Here is an 18,274-nt window from a genome sequence, read left to right as displayed (position 1 = left end):
GGAAAGCCAGCAGAAATATGGGGCAAAGCTGGCGGGTGAACCCCTCCAACCCCCCCCCCCCCCCCCGGCACAGAGAGCCTCAGAGATAATCTTTGTGCTAGCCTGTATACTCTCAGGAGAATGTATTGTGCCAGATAACATTTTGCTTTGGAAATGAAGCAATGAATAAAGCAGGCAAGTATAACACTTAAATGGGTGATGAGTCACAGAGCAGAATTCCCCTAAAATATTGTGTGTTACAAATTCGATTCAGAATGCAAACCAATACAATGCGGATGTTCTGTAGTCGATCAAAGCACACGCAAAGAACAACACATCATGAACCATGTTTAGATGAATATTTTATAACTATATGAGGGATTGTCATGAAACAGCAAATAAAGATGTAAGTGACATTATTGAGACCTTTTTCTTTTCAAACAATGGGTTTGTCAGTACAGGATGTGGGAGGGGAGCTGTTAGTTGTGTTATGTTCCTGTTTGATAAGTTGAAGTTGACCCAGAGAAGGGAAAAGGAGCAGTACTTGAAAGACAGAAGAGCAGCAGCGAGAGAAAGAAAGTCAAAGGAAAAATTGGAAAGAGTCAAAAGTCTACAGATGCAAAAGAATTACAAAAAGAGATGTGGTACGAGGCTAGGAGTCAATCGAGAGTAGATCATTGTAAAAAATAAACTATCAAAGGGCTGAAAGGAAGCAAAAGTAGCGACAGAAGAGAGAAAGTGCAAGAGAGAAGAACAGATAAAAGCGGAAGAGGTGAGGAGAGTAGAAAGAGGCAAGAGAGAGTGGGATAGGGTGGAGTAAACGTAGCAAGATTATGATCAGGTGGGTTTGAGAGAAAATACAGTAAGAAATGGCAAGAGAAAAGGGCAGAGAAAAGAACAAAGGCACAATGACAGATAATAAAAAATAAAAAAATGATCCTTCCTCATCTGTAGAAGACATCTAGCAGGAAATGCTGACTCATAGAGGATATGTCGACTGTTGCCACATTTGTGATTCAGAAGATTGATTAGTCAGAGTGGAATTTGCTGGTGAGATCTGCTACGCCATCTTCAGCAAGTGGCTCTCGGCTTCACAAATGTTTGTTTGGTGGTTGATATTAGGATTTAACGGTCAATCAGAAATATCAGATTAGATAGGTCTCCTCCCCATCAAAGGAGGGGTTGGCTGTCCCTTTAATATCCGCTATAGAGGTCTTCCGAAGGATCTTCCAACCGCGACTGGACTTCCTCTTGATGATGCTTCTACGGAAGGGCAAACGCAAGAAGAGCTCCGAGTCATGTGGCGGCTCCTCCGTCGACGGAGTAAGTAGGTCATTGATGGGATCGTCGCTCTTTGCACTCAGGTCTCGGTTCTCCTGCTCCTCATTCGTAGACGTGTCCACTTCACTGTAGGTCTTCAACTCCTCCACACTGCAATGAACAACACCCAGCATGTGTTAAGGAGGAAGGTGCATTTATTAACCATAATTCTGTCCACCTACACAATATGTTGCACAAACCTACTCCCAAAAATGTATTTATGTTCAGAAATCATTGTGCTGAGATTCAGTTGGTCACATTTTGGTAATAAAGAATAATACTCTTTTAGAAATGATATCATTCAATGCACAATTTGTGGGGTAAAGCAGTCCCCTTCTGAAAGGGCCTCTAAATTCCACCACAACCCACAGCTGTCAGAATCTTGACTGCGAACTGAACTGAAAATACTCTGCGGGTTGGGACCGAATAAGAAGCATGACCTGTAGTAGACACAAGCCATCTCATCCATGCAGCCATTAAATGAAACCCAAGTGATATCATTCACAATGAAGGCCGGTGCAAGTCAGATCATATCCCAAGGATCAACGACGACTCCCTGACAAATTCATAAAAGGTATTCTCATCGAGCAAATGTTTACAGATGCCCAACATCTCACCTGGCCCACTGCCCATTTAATTTTCTATGTTGAAAATTGCCAGCATAGTGGAGACAATGCTGAGAACCACAGCCTCCCCATTGGAAATAATAATGACTAACTCCTTCACCTGACTTGGGGAAAGGAATGTGTACCGTGTTGTCATCTGCTTGGAAAGTACCACAAGCTATGACTTCTGAATGTAAGACTCAAAACTACGTGTGTAGATTTATTTGCATGCATTATCTATAAACCAGCCTGTACGATAGATGCAAGATCTATTGTGATTGTAATTGTTTATTTGCAAAGTGCTTATACACAAGTGGAGTGCTTCAAAGCAATGGACACCAGTAGTGATTCTTAGGCCTTGAAGATTCCGAATGATCTAACAAATATTAACTAGCATACTAGGCCAGAGGCATTTCTACTAGCACAACTGCATGACAGGCGGGGAGGAGAGAAGGGAGGGGGAGAAGGGAAGAGCAAACAATCAATAAGATGCCGTGCTAGGCCTAACGACTTGCCAGATAGTACACGTGCATGACAAGCAGTAAGGAGGAAGGAGGGGTGGGGGTGCACATACAGAACAGTAATCTAGCGTAGTAGGCCTAGTGACATTCGTATTGAATGATGATAGGTCATCATCAATAATGCGCCTATGCACAAAGTGTTTCAGGCGCAACCAGACTAGGGAGGGAAGACAAAGGGGGGACAGGCCAAAATCTTATTAGGCCTACCGCATTCAATGGCGTGCAAGTGCACAGCCAGGAAGTGCGAGGGAGGGGGAACAGGTGTGCCCAGTCCATCAGGGGCCTGGGTTAAGTCCAGAAGAGGTTTACCTCTCACATTGAACGTATTCCGAGTGCAGAAGTGCGAGGCAGAGTGCAGAGACCAGGAGGTAAGTGTAGGCCTCTTGTTAAGATCACACGTATGTTGGGAGCACACGCTTTGGAAAAAGCCTCTAATATTATTGTGACAAAATGAACACAGTAATATATCAAATGGTTTGGTGGGGAGAACAAAACACGTATATTAAGTATCAAATCTATGCAAGTGCACCTCCCCTTGGCTGATCCAATTGCATACCTCTTTTTATGATTGCAGCACACAGGCTTGAGCTTATGTTTTCGGCCAGACCCTGAATGCAATTTTTGGTTGGCACTGAAAAGCCAGTACCAGTACCAGTACCCTGAAGGTGTGACATGGAGTTCATGAGATGTGCACGTGCAGTAGCAGTAGGTCACTTCCTAGTCAGATTGGGGCCTACAGATGAAGATGATTTTTTTTATCATGCTGCGGCTCTGTCCTGATGCTGTCAGTATCTGAAGGTAGAACATGAAGCCTGATGATCGAAAGCAGGCGTCATTACTCAAGAGTCTTACTCTTCCTCATCACTGCCCTTACTATCGAGGTGCATCATCATGATATGATATATTATAGGGTATTTATAACACGCTTAATTCCAAGGAGGTTTCTAAGCGCAGACCTGGGGATCGAACCCGTGTTGCTCCGTGTCGTCTTGCTTCAAAGGGAGCGCCTTGCTGAGGTGGACACCAGGCAAAGTATGAAATAGAAATGGGCATCTTTTCATGCTAACCACTCGGCAAAACTTGTATCTCGACTCTTGTGCTCAGCAAGCTTGACTACTGCTCAAGCGTACTCCTTGGCCTTCCTCTCTACTCCTTCCTCCTCTCTAGACAAAGTCCTTAACTTTGCTGCCTGCACTGTCTGCATCCTACCCAGATCCTGCCCCACTTCTACCTACCGACAACATGCTGGTTGGCTCTCCATGAACAACCACTCTCTTTTCAAGTTCTTTCTCATAGTCTACAAAGAAATCAATGCCTTTGCTCCTTAGTATGTGTCTTATTGTACCTCACTTTACTCACCATCAAATTCCCTCTGATCCTCCTCTGCATTCAATCTCACTGAGTCATACCCTCACTGTGCCTGCTCTCGCTTCCGCTCGTTCTCCCTACTCACCCCACTCCACTGGAACCCACTGCCCATCACAATCAAAGCCAGCCCAATTTCAAACTTACTTGCTAAACACAGACCTCCCTCTGCCCTCTACACATCCTCCCTACCTGAGCCCACCACTGCCTCCATTGACGCTAAATAATGTAATTGTGTATACTTAATTAATAGTCCTCCTTAGTTTGAAGCACTTAAGTTCTGGAAACTCCTCAAGACCTTCCTCTTCTCCTCTTCCTTCTCTCTCCATCTGCCCTGCTAACTTAGCTCTCTGCTCTTTCCCTCTCCCCCTCCTCTTCCTTACACCTGGTTGACTGGCCACCTGGTGTACCTCAGAGTCTCCTAGGCCCAGGCACCCTGCCAGTCCTGTTTCACACATGCCTCAGGGCGCTACACCTGACCCACCAAAACTGCACTTGAGAAACAACCCAAGAGAGTGTCTCTCTCTGCACTTACCCAGTCAGCACTGACCGGGTGCTCTTGGACCCCCCCTCCCTGTCACCGTCTGTGCACTTGCACGAACTGAATGCACCGTGCCGGAAGATCGTCTGTCTGTTCTCTCTTGTCTTCACCCCTAATTGCACTGGCAAAACTGCAGAATCGCTGTAAGGCCAATATGCTGTATCTCAAACTGTTAAATGTACTTTACACACTTTTATCATCTCAGAATTACAAGGGATCTGAGCGACTGCGGCTTTTCCCCATGTTCCCACCCTCCTCGAGCACTTTGAAACACTTGCCTGTGTATAGGTGCTTTATCTCTCTTCACATTTAACCCAAATATGCCCACCCTCACTCCCCCTCCCCTACTTACCTGCTTGCTTGTCTCCAGGTCCCCTGTAACCCTGCAGTGTCAGATCCGTCCCTCTAACGTGGGTCGGATCCGATGCTGCAGGGTCCCTTTTTATTTGTTTTCCCTTTTTGACATTTTATTTTTGGTCCCGCCTCCGATGATTAGGAAGCGAGGCATCCCTGCAACTTCTAAGGCCAGAAATACCGATCTTAGGGAGTGGGGGACACCCCCGTAACCCCCAGGCCACATGTTTGGTATGTTTTATAATCGATCGAATGTTCCTGGCCGAATTTGGTCAAATGTACCATTTGATCGATTATGAATGATCAAATAGGCTAATACCTGTGTCTGTGTGTGATGTGTGGGGGGGGGGGCAGTAAAGGGCAGTTTGGGGGTGAAACCCCCAATTAAAAGTAAATCGGGAAAATGCGGAAGGGGGTGGGTGGTGCTTGGGGGCAGGTGGTTCTGGAGTTAAAACCCCCAGAAATGGTCACAACAAATACAGCCTGTTTGGTATGCAGCCTTCAATGGGAGTTATACAGACATCAAACCAACTCATCGTATATTCCAGGCTTGCAAAACATTCAGAGTCCTCGGCAGAGTTAAAGCCCACAGCTTGAACGGGCCTCCAAACTTCTTCAGGTATTTCAGCTCCTTCAATACCCTGAACCTCTTAAGCCCAGACAAACCTTCCAGCCTTCTTTAGCTTATCAGTGATCATGGAATCAGGTGGAGTGTGCTTGCTTTCCTCACTCCCCGCTGATTGATGCCTCACCTCCGATCTGGCCTGGATTTGGAAAGGTCTCACTCCTTTAGGCCAGATCTACCAAGGTCTCTGATTGGATGGCCTCATGGTAAGCAATCTCCGAAGCCTCCACATAGGCTCTTAACTACATTTGTTCCATTCTCTACCATTTGCTGGCCTGCACCATCCCAGGGTTTCAAAAGCCGCAATGGCCATTTTTGGTTGCGGTAGGATTCCCAATTTCCCTTCACAGCTCTGCTCTGGTGGATCACGGTCCGTCAATGACGCTCTGGGGTTAGCCGGCCTTCTATCCTCCATGATCGGCGAACGTTCGCAGGGTTCGCTCCCGACACGCAGAATCCCATGAAAGGTATCTTGTTCTGTCTTCTCTCTCAGTTTGCTGGTCTCTTCTTCCCTCACTCCCTGAGGCCCTCATGGGAATGACACACTGTGGGATTACACATTTGTATGGGTTATATAAAGGTTAAACCAAGTTGGGAAGCAACTGAGCGGCTCTATGTCATTTCATCGACACCGGTTTTTACAACAGGTGTTTTCCATCTGAATTTTTGCCGAAAACCACATTTCTTTTACAATTATTTTTGGGGGGTTACCCACCTAAGCTCCCCATCATCTACCTATTTTTTTTATTCCTGACTGCCCCCAACCCTTTATATGCTCTTTACCACCCTGCCAAAAATTTTGAAATGTTTTTTCTGCAAGAATTCCATGGAAAAATACCTGGCGTAAAAATGGGTATCAATGAAAGGACGTAGTACCAACTGAGCACTGTACACCGGACTGACCCGGGGGATACAAGTGAGGGTGAGAGGGTACTAGAGGCATTCATGTTGTCTGCACGTGGTCTTAAAGTCTCCCTGTTCTAATTCCAGAGGAAGATTCACCTATGGGAACCCCTTAAACGAAATGGACCTCGTGGGAATGGTTTGCATATTCTGTATGTGTGGAATCTGTCCTAGTGGTTTTTTGAGACCCATTTGAAAAGGTGCCACTGATCTTGAGAAACCCTTCATCTGACTTCATTAATAAGCTGAGCAAACATATGACCCCCTCCCCCCAAACAGACAATCGGTCATCAGGATTGGGGAGGTATCATGTTTATGAGATGGACTGTGCAGCTATAAACCTTTTGAACGGGGGACGGTTCAGCAATACATTCGAGAGGAATGGGGATGCAAAGGTTACTCAAAAATCAATAAACAAAACGGCTCAGGATGTTGGCAAAAAGATAACTGTTTTAATATCAATTATCTAAAACAGGGAGTACAACAAACGTCATTGGATGTATCATAGCAAGGTCTCTCAACAAACTTCATAAAAAGCACAAATTTATACTAAAATCTCGTCATAGGTGATGCACAACCTGCGTATTAATAACGTCATCGTATGTGCCAAACTGCAAAAACCTACTGAAGAGAGTGAAAGGGTCGGGAACATCTAAGTATATAATCCATACTTGTCTAATGTGCGTGAGAAAGGTGATAGGTTTCTATGAATGTTACTAAATACAACCTCCTATTGGCTACGAAACTATAGGACCCCTAATCATGAGATCCTCCATCATTGATTGGCTTCTAACCTCCGTCAGCATCCTTCAGCCCACGCTAGCCGTACGCAGGCCGAGCGTCCAGGTGCTGGTGAGCTAGTCTTGAAAATCTGCTTCCCGCCAATTAGAAAACCATCCATCATCACCTCAGTGGTCAGTTGTCGAATAAAGCCTTTAAACCTGTCTTTGGGAGTGTTATTCTGCTCTGGAAGATACAGAGAAGTAGAGGCGTGCTCTGCCCTCGTGCGCAAGTGTGACCATCCTGCTTGTCCAACTCCTTCTCCCCACACGACTGCAGATCACGAAATTGAGCTTTCAGTGTATTGAAAAGACTATTTTCCAATGAGCTTTTGACGTCTTCATTGTTCTCTCCAAGCTTCTGAACAGGAGGTTCATTCCTTCACAAGATTGTAACTAATTTCTGTTCTTCTCAGCCGAATACGAGCTAGGCTTCTTGGCTCGTTCAACCTTGCCTTTCTGAACTTTTCGTTTGTAATCCATTTCTTTTCTAACTGCGCCATCCTGAAAAAAGTGGCTTTTCTCCTTTAGCTGAGCTCTGCTTATGGTTCGTAATGGGACCATCCATTCTTTACTCATTCCTATGTATCCATTCATTGCACTTGCTGCAATCTATTCACCGTAAAGCTAGCCTCATGAAAACTTTGTCTGCTTGCGTTACTTTGTGTTTGTACACGTGTGAACTGGCTTAATATCTTCATCGTTTCTGTAGCATAAGCCTCTTCATCTTGAGCCCAAGATGTTGCTTATCTTTGATACTTTCTCGATGGCTTATAGAATATACACATTCTCTCGTCTCTGCATCTCTTCTATTTACGTCAGCTCGACTCTCCCATGACATCACCAATCTGTTTCGTCAGTCAGGCGTCCTGCTTCTTCTGGGATTTCATTTAAACAGCCATCATACTGTCTCAAATGCAGGTATGGTTTTCTCAAAGGGAACCTTGCCTCCAGGATTTCCTTTGGCATCTATTGTTTCAATTGTTCCTCACATGTCACATACTCTAGTTTCCAACATATATGATATGATATGATATGGCATTTATAACGCGCCTATACAAGGCGCGACGAGGCAAGGGAGGGGGAACAAGGGAAGACAGACAACGATCTTACTAGGCCAGGTGTCATTAAAATCGCGCAAGTGCAGGGATTGAGGGAGAGGGAGAGTGCATGGGGGAGGGGAAGTGCAGTACAAGGATAGAAGAATAAATAAGATTAAAAAAAGGCCAGCTGGTGGCAAGTGCGGGGTAAGTGCAGACATAAGTGCTGGTAGGGGGACTTTAGGGATGCAGAAAACAGTCCATGGGGTTGCCAGGGAGGCAGTGCAGGTGTGCAGCTGGCAGGGCCGGTGCCCAAGAACAGAAAGGGGTGGCCAGGTAAACCAGTGCAGTTTCAACCAGGAATTCAGCAGGGGAGAGAGGGAGAGAAAGCAGAGGCAAAGAGGAGGGCTTTGAGGTGCTTCCGGAACCGGAGATGGTTCTCCGCAAGTTTCAGAGAGGTAGGAAGGCTGTTCCAAAGGGAGGCCCCTGCTGAAGAGAGAGATCTACCACCGACTCTTTGCTTGGAGAAGCGACTGTCCATGAGGGAGTTGGAGACGGATGAGCGAAGAGCTTGAGAAGGAAGATATTTTGGAAGAGAGAGTTGAAGGTAATGCGGCCCCAGGCCCCAGAAAGCCTTGTGGACAATGCAGAGGGTTTTGAACTTAATCCTCGCAGCCACTGGGAGCCAGTGCAGGGATTTAAGTCCTGGAGAGATATGATCCCTGGGCTTGAGGCCAAAGATAAGTCTTGCAGTCCTGTTCTGGATAAGTTGAAGAGGGCGGTGAGTAGAGGCAGGCAGATTAAGATAGAGGCTGTTACAATAGTCCAGCCTAGAGGGAACCAGGGTTCTGGAGACAGTGAGCTTCTGGGGAAAGGAGAGGAAAGGAAGAATACCTCTGAGGAGGTGAAACTGGTAGTGTGACTTCTTAGAGACGTCAGAGATATAAGGAGAGAAGGAGAGAGTGGAATCGAAGATGACCCCGAGGTTTTTAGCCTTGCAGGTGGGAGCAGGAAGAGGGCCAAGAGAGGCCGGCCAGAGAGCTGCTGGGAAGGAGGGAAGAGGGTGTGCCGATGAGTAGAATCTCAGTCTTACTGGCATTAAGGCAGAGGTCATTGGCAGCACACCATTCCTGGATAGCAGAAAGACAGTCAGAGATGAGGCAAGGAGAGGAGGAGGCTGAGGGGAGCCTGAAAATGAGCTGGGTATCATCCACATAGCACTCGGAATTTGGGCAGAGAGCGGCGATGCGGTGGGCAAGGAGTGCCAGGTATTGGTTGAACAGCCAGGGAGAGAGGTTAGAGCCCTGGGGGACACCACAGGTAGAGAAAAAGGTATCAGAGTGGAAGGACCCACGTTGGACCTGGGAGGGTCAGTCGGAGAAGAAAGAAGTCAGCCACACCAGAGCCTGACCAGTGATTCCCAGGTTATCACGGAGACGGTTGAGCAGGATGGCATGGTTGACAGTGTCAAAGGCAGAAGAGAGATCAAGCAAGATGAGGACACAAGGGGTGTTAGAGTCAAGATCAGGAGAGCAGTTTCCATGCTTCTGGAAGCTCTGAAGCCAGACTGATGGTCATGAAGACAACCGACAGTTTCAGTGTGGAGATTAAGCTGGGAGATGGCCAGTTTGCCCAGGAGCTTACCCAGGAAGGGAGTAATGGAAATTGGGTGATAGTTAGCCGGGCAGGAGGGGTCGGCAGAGGGTTTCTTAAGAAGAGGGTGCACAAGGGAGTCGAGGTGGTCCTTGATAGTTTTGGAGGAACAGGGGTGAACCTGTTTTGACAAGACTTTCATAGGTCGGACTTGTCTAGAAAGCTTGTCTGGGGAGAAAAGGGGAAAATGGGGAGGGGGGGTGAGAAGGTGCTGGCGAAAGCCTCAGCTCACACGTGCTTTATGGGTCGGATGACCGACAAGGTAGGTGGCAGGGATGGAGGTGGCTTGGCCTGAGGGGTTGGGAGAGTGAGGTGGGAGGATAGGAGACAGTGATCACTCCAGGAGAGAGGCGTGGAGAGAGGATCAGAGAGGGGAAGGTCTGAGGATATCAGAACTTCCAGAGTATGCCCTGCGGAGTGAGTCGGGCCAGAGGGGATAATATTAAGTGAGAGAGAGTCACAGAGGTTGTGAAAGAGTACAGAATAGGCATTCTGGGTAAAGTGGTTGAGGTGGGGGTACTTAGTTCCTTCTCTACACTCCCCCCACTGGGTGATTCATTGACCACGCTTCCTTTCTCCTTTATATCCAAACATCCTCGTCTGAAGAAATGCTTCTTAGGAGCCATATCTTTATGACCCCCTCATGCATCCAGTTGTCTTCACATGCTCATCTTTGTTCCAGGTCATATGCATGCAGTGTCCATTTGGACTGCAGTAGATTGTTCTTCCCACATACTTCTTATGGTCTTTTGGATACAGGAATTTCATTCCCTCAGGTGCATGAATACTGGTCTTCACAAAGTCTCTGATTTCTTAATCTGTCAGGTCCATAGTCTTGAATCCTTACTAAACATTGATCACGATCTTCAACCCTATGGCTTTCTTTGCCATCTTCCTGCATTGATAGATTATTATCTTGATCACACAGAATCCAAGCAACACTAACACGATCAGTGCTCCTAGAAACTTGAACATATCTGCCATCCATTGCAGAATCCAAGAAAAGAGTGCTCCAAAACCAGCTGTCATTAGCAATAGCTCCTACTTTGTATATCATCTGGCCATGCAGTTTTGTCAGCATTTCTATAGCCTCTTTCAAGGTGCCATTTTTGTTATCATGAGAAGGTATGAATGTGCAACATGATTCTCCAGTTTTTGCACAAAAGCCTCCATCCATAGGTGTAATCATATCCAAGACGTATCTGTTCTGAAGAGTCATCACTCTTACAGCTCTCAGTTCTTCCTTGATAGCATTGAATCCCTTTATGGTTGTGTTGATCGTCTGAAGCAATTCTCATCTGATAATCTGCAGCCATTTGGTATTTGCTGCAACCTAGATTCTCGGCATGAAGATCATCGTGAATACTGATGAAGTCTGGATGAACAGTCTGTGCTCATAAGGAATAGATTCAAACGCTTCTATCAATTTAGCTGAAAATAAGTTCTCTCTCTTCGTTCTACTTATCAGCCCTACAGATCTCTTCTTCCTCAGGTGAGCATCCGCTCTCAGGAAACTGTCAACGTTCAAATCACTTTTTGGAATCACTAATGCTGGAACATGAACATTCACCAAGGTGCATATTCCTCCCCAGTCTTCGGGTAGCTTGTAAGCCTTGGCTCTGCATGCCCAATAGTGATCCAGGATCACTGCTGTCCCAATTTTTATTCCTGGTACATCAAAGATTCACCCACAGTTCTGATTCTCTCCAACTTTTTTTGTGCCATTGTTTCTGAAACAGAGTTTTGACTTTTCCAGAGGCCCTATCTGCAAGGGTCCTCCTCTATCTGCGACCCAGGTCAGTAGTTTAGCAAGTCTTGGCAATAATGGCTTACATACATTTTGCACAATGTCAAGGACTAGCTCGTAACAACCAATGATCACCCAGGCACTGCAAATAACCTCTCCTTCTTCCCAGCCATCAGGAGATAATACTGATCCCCAAATCTGCATCTGGCCTCTGTTCTTCCATCTACGAATATCCTCTGCAGATTTTCCTGGACTCTCAAGTCTTTTGTTTACTTCCCATCTGATTCCAGCCCCTTTTACTCCAGGTGTTTCATATCTGATCATGTGATTCTTTGTATGCTCCCTATTTCTGGTCTTTGTATCCTGGACATAGTCATCTTCAACTGGATCTGTCCATTCAGTTGCCCATTTGAGATAGGCATCTTGGCCCATGAACTGGCCTCTTGTTCTGCAGAGCGCTATATGTGACAGATAATGAGCTGTCTGAACATCTATTTCAATGGCTATGAAGATCTTGGACTTCCCCATACTATAGGGCAGGAGTGCACATAGAAAGAATTCCTCTTTTGATGTCCGTCTTCCTACTTCCTTTATATGATGATACCAAATGTTATTCCCCAAATGTGTTGTACTGTCCAGATAGATATTAAGCTTATAGTCATCCTCCTTAACATTTCTTTTTGGTCTTGCTCTGTCCATATGGGCTTGTATTATCTAATCATGAAGCATGTCAGTATAACTCTTCCTTCGTGGACCAATTAATGGAACATTTGTCAGTGGACTGGGTGTGTTTTCATGTGCTATCTGTATAGGGGAACGTGCAAACAGGCTCTCCCTATCCTGCTGTTTTTGTCTAGCAGCAGCAAATGATGGCCACATAAGGTCTGCAAACACCTCCATATGTGACCTCTCTACAAAGGGTAACTTTGATTCAATTATCACAGGATCTGGTGCTTCTTATGGGTACCTTTAGAGTAGGGACAATCACATGAGGTTTCTGCGGCCTAGTTGTTGCCACGTTTGTATCCCCTTTCTCTCTTACAGGAGGATACATCAGAGTTTTTACCTCATTCGTCTCAACATAGTATGCAGTGCGTACAGCAAGTGACAGCAGTACCACTATGAATAAAACACAGGTGTAGATGACACACATGTATGAAAAATGGCAACAACACCTTTTCACACATCGTGGATGTCTCTCATGATCCTCCATGATAAGGGTGCTTCTGATGTTGCATATTTTGCACTACTAAGGAAGAAAAACACTTTTACTGGGGCAACATCATGCAACACGACCCAGAATCTGCTGAATCTGTTCATGACGTACACCAGTTCCCAATGGACACCCCAAATCCGTCTAATATCAGATGACATGAAGATGTTTTTCAGCATGAGACAAAGTTCCTTGATCAGCAGACTATTGTTATTGTTATTGGTAAACAGAGGCGTCGCTAGGGTGGGGCTTGGGGGGCTATAGCCCTGGATCCTTTGGTTGTAGCCCCGGATGGAGATCAGAGGGCTACAAACAAAGGCTAGCCCCGAACATGCTGGCCCTCCACGCACATAAATCTGAGTTACAAAATACACAGACTTGGCACAGGTAGATTCAGGCAGTAACGTTTGTGAGTAAGATAGATCTGATTTAATTTATTTAATCAATAAATTAAATGGGAACAGCGCGAACGAAACACGAACGTTGCTACCTCTTTCGGGCCTGCAGGCTGCATCTAAATGTGCCGCCCATGGCTGCGTTTGCGCATGGTGGGGGGCACCGCCCAGGCCTCAAGCGCACGTGCCCATGCTCTCTCGCATGCGCAGTTGTGAGAGACACCTGTGCCTTGCCCGCCCAGTGCTTTCTGCGAGCGAGCTGCAGGCTGGTGTGGCCCACCCAGCCTCCGTGCGAAAAATTACATTTTGCAGAGCCGGCCCGGGCCACATTTGCACGTGCTGATTTGCTTATGCAATTGCTACAAGTAGGTCCTATTTATATTATATATCTTTGCCCATTTAATGTAAAGCGTAGAGCCTTCATTCCATTTCCTACGCAGACATTTATAGGCAATTGAAATCATGATGCGGGGCTAGTACTAGCATGGCAGCAGGGGGGTGATTGGAGATGGGGTACATTCTCACAGCACTCGTTAAGTCGGACATGTAGAGAATTAACTGTTTAACCTTCGAGCTGCACTGTCCAGATGAATAGCAAAATAAAATGTTAGTCTCGTTTCACGCCTACCCCCACACTCAGGCTTACCTATCGTTAAGAGTGGGGTGAGGGTGAGTGGTACGCACAAGACCACCAGGCCTTGCCAGCCCCTGCCGCAGCGAAGCCATGGTCTGTTTCCCACCTCCCAGAGGGAGCCCTTTCTTCTGCCGCTGCAGCCGCTGCCTTAAATGGGCCGGAAATCCAAACAAAAGCATCTCCGGGCTGGCGAAATGAGTGGGTGCCAAAGCGAGGGGTGCTGAAGGAGAGAGGGGTGCCTCGGCTCTCACGTGGCTTTTAAATCCTGGCCCAGAACTTGCCGACCACGAGTTGCTTTTTGAGCAAGCTTTGCAATATAAGCACAGATACAAAGGCAGTGAGTAAATTGCCGTAATTTCAAAGGAGGAAACAGAGCCTTTCGCAGGACCAGAGTTTGTTTTTACCTGTCCTTCACTATTAAAAAAAATCTGGTGCTGTGTATCCTTAGTACCACTGAGAGAGTCCCCGGGCGTCAAGTCCATTCTCAAGTAGCGAGTAACCAGAATTACCGTGAAATTCCGATTCATGTTAGAAGGGCGAGGGATATAAGAATATATACAAAAAATGGCCCCGATTCGGCATGCAAATAACATAGAGCCTGTGTCAGTACCAAAAACATGGGAGGCAGCGTAAAGAAAGCCAAGAAATGTTAAAAAAATAAAATATATAAAACAACAAATTGAAAAAACGTGCAAGTTATCTAAATAGGCAAAAGAACAGAGAAAAATTAAAATAAACCCTTGGGCACCATCATAATGGGGGATGCCGGAATGCCTGGCCAGGCAGACATCACCCACCGAGGTGGGGTACCCAAGCAAGACTAAAGAAGAAACATATCAAAATATATATCAAGTTGCCAACTTTCAAACACCGTTTTGCGGGTCACTTTCCCACACGGCGATGATGTCATGGCACCATTCATGTTTGGGCTGCCCTCCCGCCCCCCATTGCTATTAAAGCTGTTCGTGAACGCTCTACGGCTGAATTCCAATGCTAATGGTTTGTACTTGCCAGGTGATGCTCACGTTTTTAGCCGTTAATAGCAACACCCAAAGAGTCCCAGTTTAACTGTGATTATGACCATCACAAACAAACCCAAGCCCAAAGCCGTAACATTGAAATTAAGCTGCGGTCACAGAGTTAGAAGAGAGATGAGGCTGGGGATCCCTGCAAGGACATAGGGGAGAACATGGTGATGGTAGAATTGTGTCTGCAACCCCAAGCAAGACCCAGCAGTGACAGAAGCAGAGAAACAGAAACTATTTAAAGGCACATTAGAAAGGAGGCTGCCCACAAGCAATGCCTGAATCTACAGAGCTGTATCCAATAGGGAAAGGGGAATAACGAGTAAAACGTACACTTGCAATGGGTACACAAGAAGCAAACACGCAATGTACTCTATTCAAATTTCAAAGATGAACCTGTTAGGTTTTGCTCAGAGAACAGTTTCTTTTGTGTTGGCAAGTACTGCTGTAGTGTTGTATGCGGTATGCCCAAATGCTTGCATCATTTCCTAGGTAAGGCCACTGCATACCCAGGTACTCAAACCGCTTTGGCAGCTATTGTCATCGTGTGCCTGGGTATAGCCATGATTTACAGTGAATTGCCGCGATAGGCTCAGATCCCCAAACTCTGGAACATTGTTGCAAATAATGAGAGGCTCCCTGGGGAGATTGCAAAGGATCTCAGAGGGAATGGGGGTGCAATTGACAGAGCCTTGAGGTCTGTCCTGCTTTTACCCCTCCGCCTCCCGTTATAAAGGTCTCTATTTCTGCACTGGGGCTCACGCCTGCAGCATGAGGGTTTGAGGTGATACATGTCCCTTCCCTTCACTGTCCATCTCTCTTGGACCAATCTGGGTATAGTTCGGCAGGTGTACGTTACACTGGTTCTTTATATTAGGAGATAAAATTAGCAAAAAGTGCAAAGGCTACCAAGGCTCAAAGACAATGAAGAGCTGCTCAGTCAGACTTACATGCAATTAAGGCAGCTCAAATGGTCAGGCACTGGCTCAGCTATGCTGGCAGATGGAAGTCACGTGCACAAGCCTCAGCCCTCTATCCTCCTCAAGTGAATAAGGTGATGATCATAACATTGAGCAGTTAATACCATGAACACACTATTTAACAACGAGTGGAATAGGGGACACAGGCCATACAACGAAATGGGATTATGACTGGTAGCCCATATGAGCTAGCTTCTAGGCACATGCTTTAAGTTTCTCCTAAGACAAACCACATTCCTGCTGCCCTCATCTACATGGACGTCCTAGGGACTGAACAAAGGAGGTGTGAGTTGTGCATCAGTTGTAGGTTGCCAAACATTGTTTCTTGCAAATGCGCTTTATTTATGGAGATATTCTGCCGCTTGTTTGTGACTCAGACCTGTAGTGTTGTGTTATGCTGGCTGACACAAAGCTTAGCGCAGATTGTGCAACATGTGAAAGCTGACGCGTGGGTTAGGCAGATTTACAGGTTCACACCCCAGACGGAAGATGTATAGCTCAGTAGCTGTAGTTGGGCATTCAAACGTAGTGCGAGCTTCCCCCAACATGAAGTATTTACTCCTTTTCCTGCTTTGCTGCTTTTAGAGAGGAAGGATTAGGACTCCCTTGGATTGCAGTATAAGCAATGCAAGAGCCCGGCCTCGTATAGTCTATGTCTTTGTGGGTGAGTGAGTGTTACTTTTTATTTCGGGTGGTACAGTTTCTAGCATAAGTGTGCAATGCTTGTCCTTTCAGACTGCCTTTGGACAGCTCGCCCCTTTGTTTGCTGTAAAATATAGCAATCCTCCTGATCTTTTTCATGTATGGAACATTTCAGGTTCTGCATGTAAATTCTGCATTCCTCCATGGCTAACCTACCTCACAGAATCGTGAGTGGGGGTTTACATTCTTTTAATGACATACAGGCGCGTATTATGCCTTGTCTTCTTTGGCCTCTTGTTCAGGAGCAAAAAAATAAAATACTTTAAACCATTTGTGTGCATAGCGTTAAGAATTTTGTAAAGGAATTTTGAAAATATTAAGGTGATATCTCACCCGTGTATCTCCAGTGTGATGTCAAGTGCATGGTCTCCACTCCAGGCACTCTACAGTATAGAGGGTCCATGCCTTATATGAGAAAGCATTTTGACATATGCAAAGTGGAAAGCATGCAGCGCCTATCAGGTCTAAGTAATGTTGTTCGATGTGTTACCTCTCTCTCTTAAAACATAGTGCTCTGCTTTTGTTTATATGAGCTGTATAATATGCATGCAAATATTAAAATGAAAGCGCAACGCTCCACCTCCATTCGTATGATATAGTTATATGACATCCAGACTTGCAATGGGCTCTAGTCCCGGATCTTTCACCAACCTAGCAACGCCCCTGATGTTAAAGGATATTTGTACCGCGCACTATCACCACCGGAGTGGTCCCCTGGCGCTCTGGCGGCTCTGAAAAAGGGAGGAGGGGGGTGGGTTAGTGGGAATAAGCTGGAAAAGTGCAAGAGAGCAGTGATGTGCTGTTGGCAGCCTCAGCCTGGTGGGTCCGTTGGCTGGGCTTGGGTTGTTTTACGGTCAGTAGTCGTTGTGTGCTGTTGGGCAAGTCTATGTGTATGCAGAGGGATGAAATTGTTAGTGGGTTGGTTAGTTGGCATTGCTGTCATTGCAATTATAAGATTCCATCTAGGGGTGGCACATGCCGAGATTCACATTTCTATCTAGATGCAGTGCGAGCTAAAGTTCAGAATTCTAACTGTTGTGCATGTTAAGAGTCACATTTCTATCTAGATGCAGCGCAAGCCAAAGTTCAGAATTCCATACGAGTGTGGCCCATGCTACCAATCACATTTCTATCTAGATGCAGCGCAAGCCAAAGTTCAGAATTCTAAGTTTGGTGTATACTACAAATCACATTTCTATCTAGATGCAACGCAAGCCAAAATTCAGAATTCTAAGTTTGGTGTATGCTAGCAATCACATTTCTATCTAGATGCAGCGCAAGCTAAAGTTCAGAATTCCATACGAGTGTGGCCCATGCTACCAATCACATTTCTATCTGGCTGCGATGCAAGCTAAAGTTCAGAATTCTAAGTTTGGTGTATGCTACCAATCACAGTTCTATCTAGATGCGACGCAAGCTAAAGTTCAGAATTCTAAGTGTGGTGTATGCTACCAATCACATTTCTATCTAGATGCAGCGCAAGCTAAAGTCAGAATTCTAAGTTTGGTGTATGCTAGCAATCACATTTCTATCTAGATGCAGCGCAAGCTAAAGTTCAGAATTCCATACGAGTGTGGCTCATGCTACCAATTACATTTCTATCTAGATGCGATGCAAGCTAAAGTTCAGAATTCTAACTGTGGTGCATGTTAAGAGTCACATTTCTATCTAGATGCAACGCAAGCTAAAGTTCAGAATTCTAGGTTTGGTGTATGTTACCAATCACATTTCTATCTTGATGCAGCACAAGCTAAAGTTCAGAATTCTAAGTGTGGTGTATGCTACCAATCACATTTCTATCTTGATGCAGCGCAAGCTAAAGTTCAGAATTCTAGGTTTGGTGTATGTTACCAATCACATTTCTATCTTGATGCAGCACAAGCTAAAGTTCAG

The 18,274-nt window shown here is 45.7% G+C and overlaps 1 protein-coding gene across 2 annotated transcripts in view; it reads right to left on the bottom strand.

Annotated features, from left to right (window-relative positions):
- Positions 1–321: 321 nt before the first annotated feature.
- The window catches only part of LOC138580097 (transient receptor potential cation channel subfamily V member 5-like), a 388,386-nt gene continuing 370,433 nt past the window's right edge, over positions 322–18,274 (bottom strand). For both annotated transcript variants that reach the window (XM_069650376.1, XM_069650377.1), the window contains exon 15: positions 322–1,410. In XM_069650376.1, the coding sequence (XP_069506477.1) occupies positions 1,125–1,410 (286 nt within the window). In that variant the 3' untranslated portion in view covers positions 322–1,124. The remainder of the gene's footprint in view (positions 1,411–18,274) is intronic.

The sequence above is a fragment of the Ambystoma mexicanum genome, chromosome 3p, assembly GCF_040938575.1.
Source record: "Ambystoma mexicanum isolate Mex_15411 chromosome 3p, UKY_AmexF1_1, whole genome shotgun sequence".
NCBI lineage: Eukaryota > Metazoa > Chordata > Amphibia > Caudata > Ambystomatidae > Ambystoma > Ambystoma mexicanum.
This window is presented reverse-complemented; position numbering and strand designations above follow the sequence as displayed.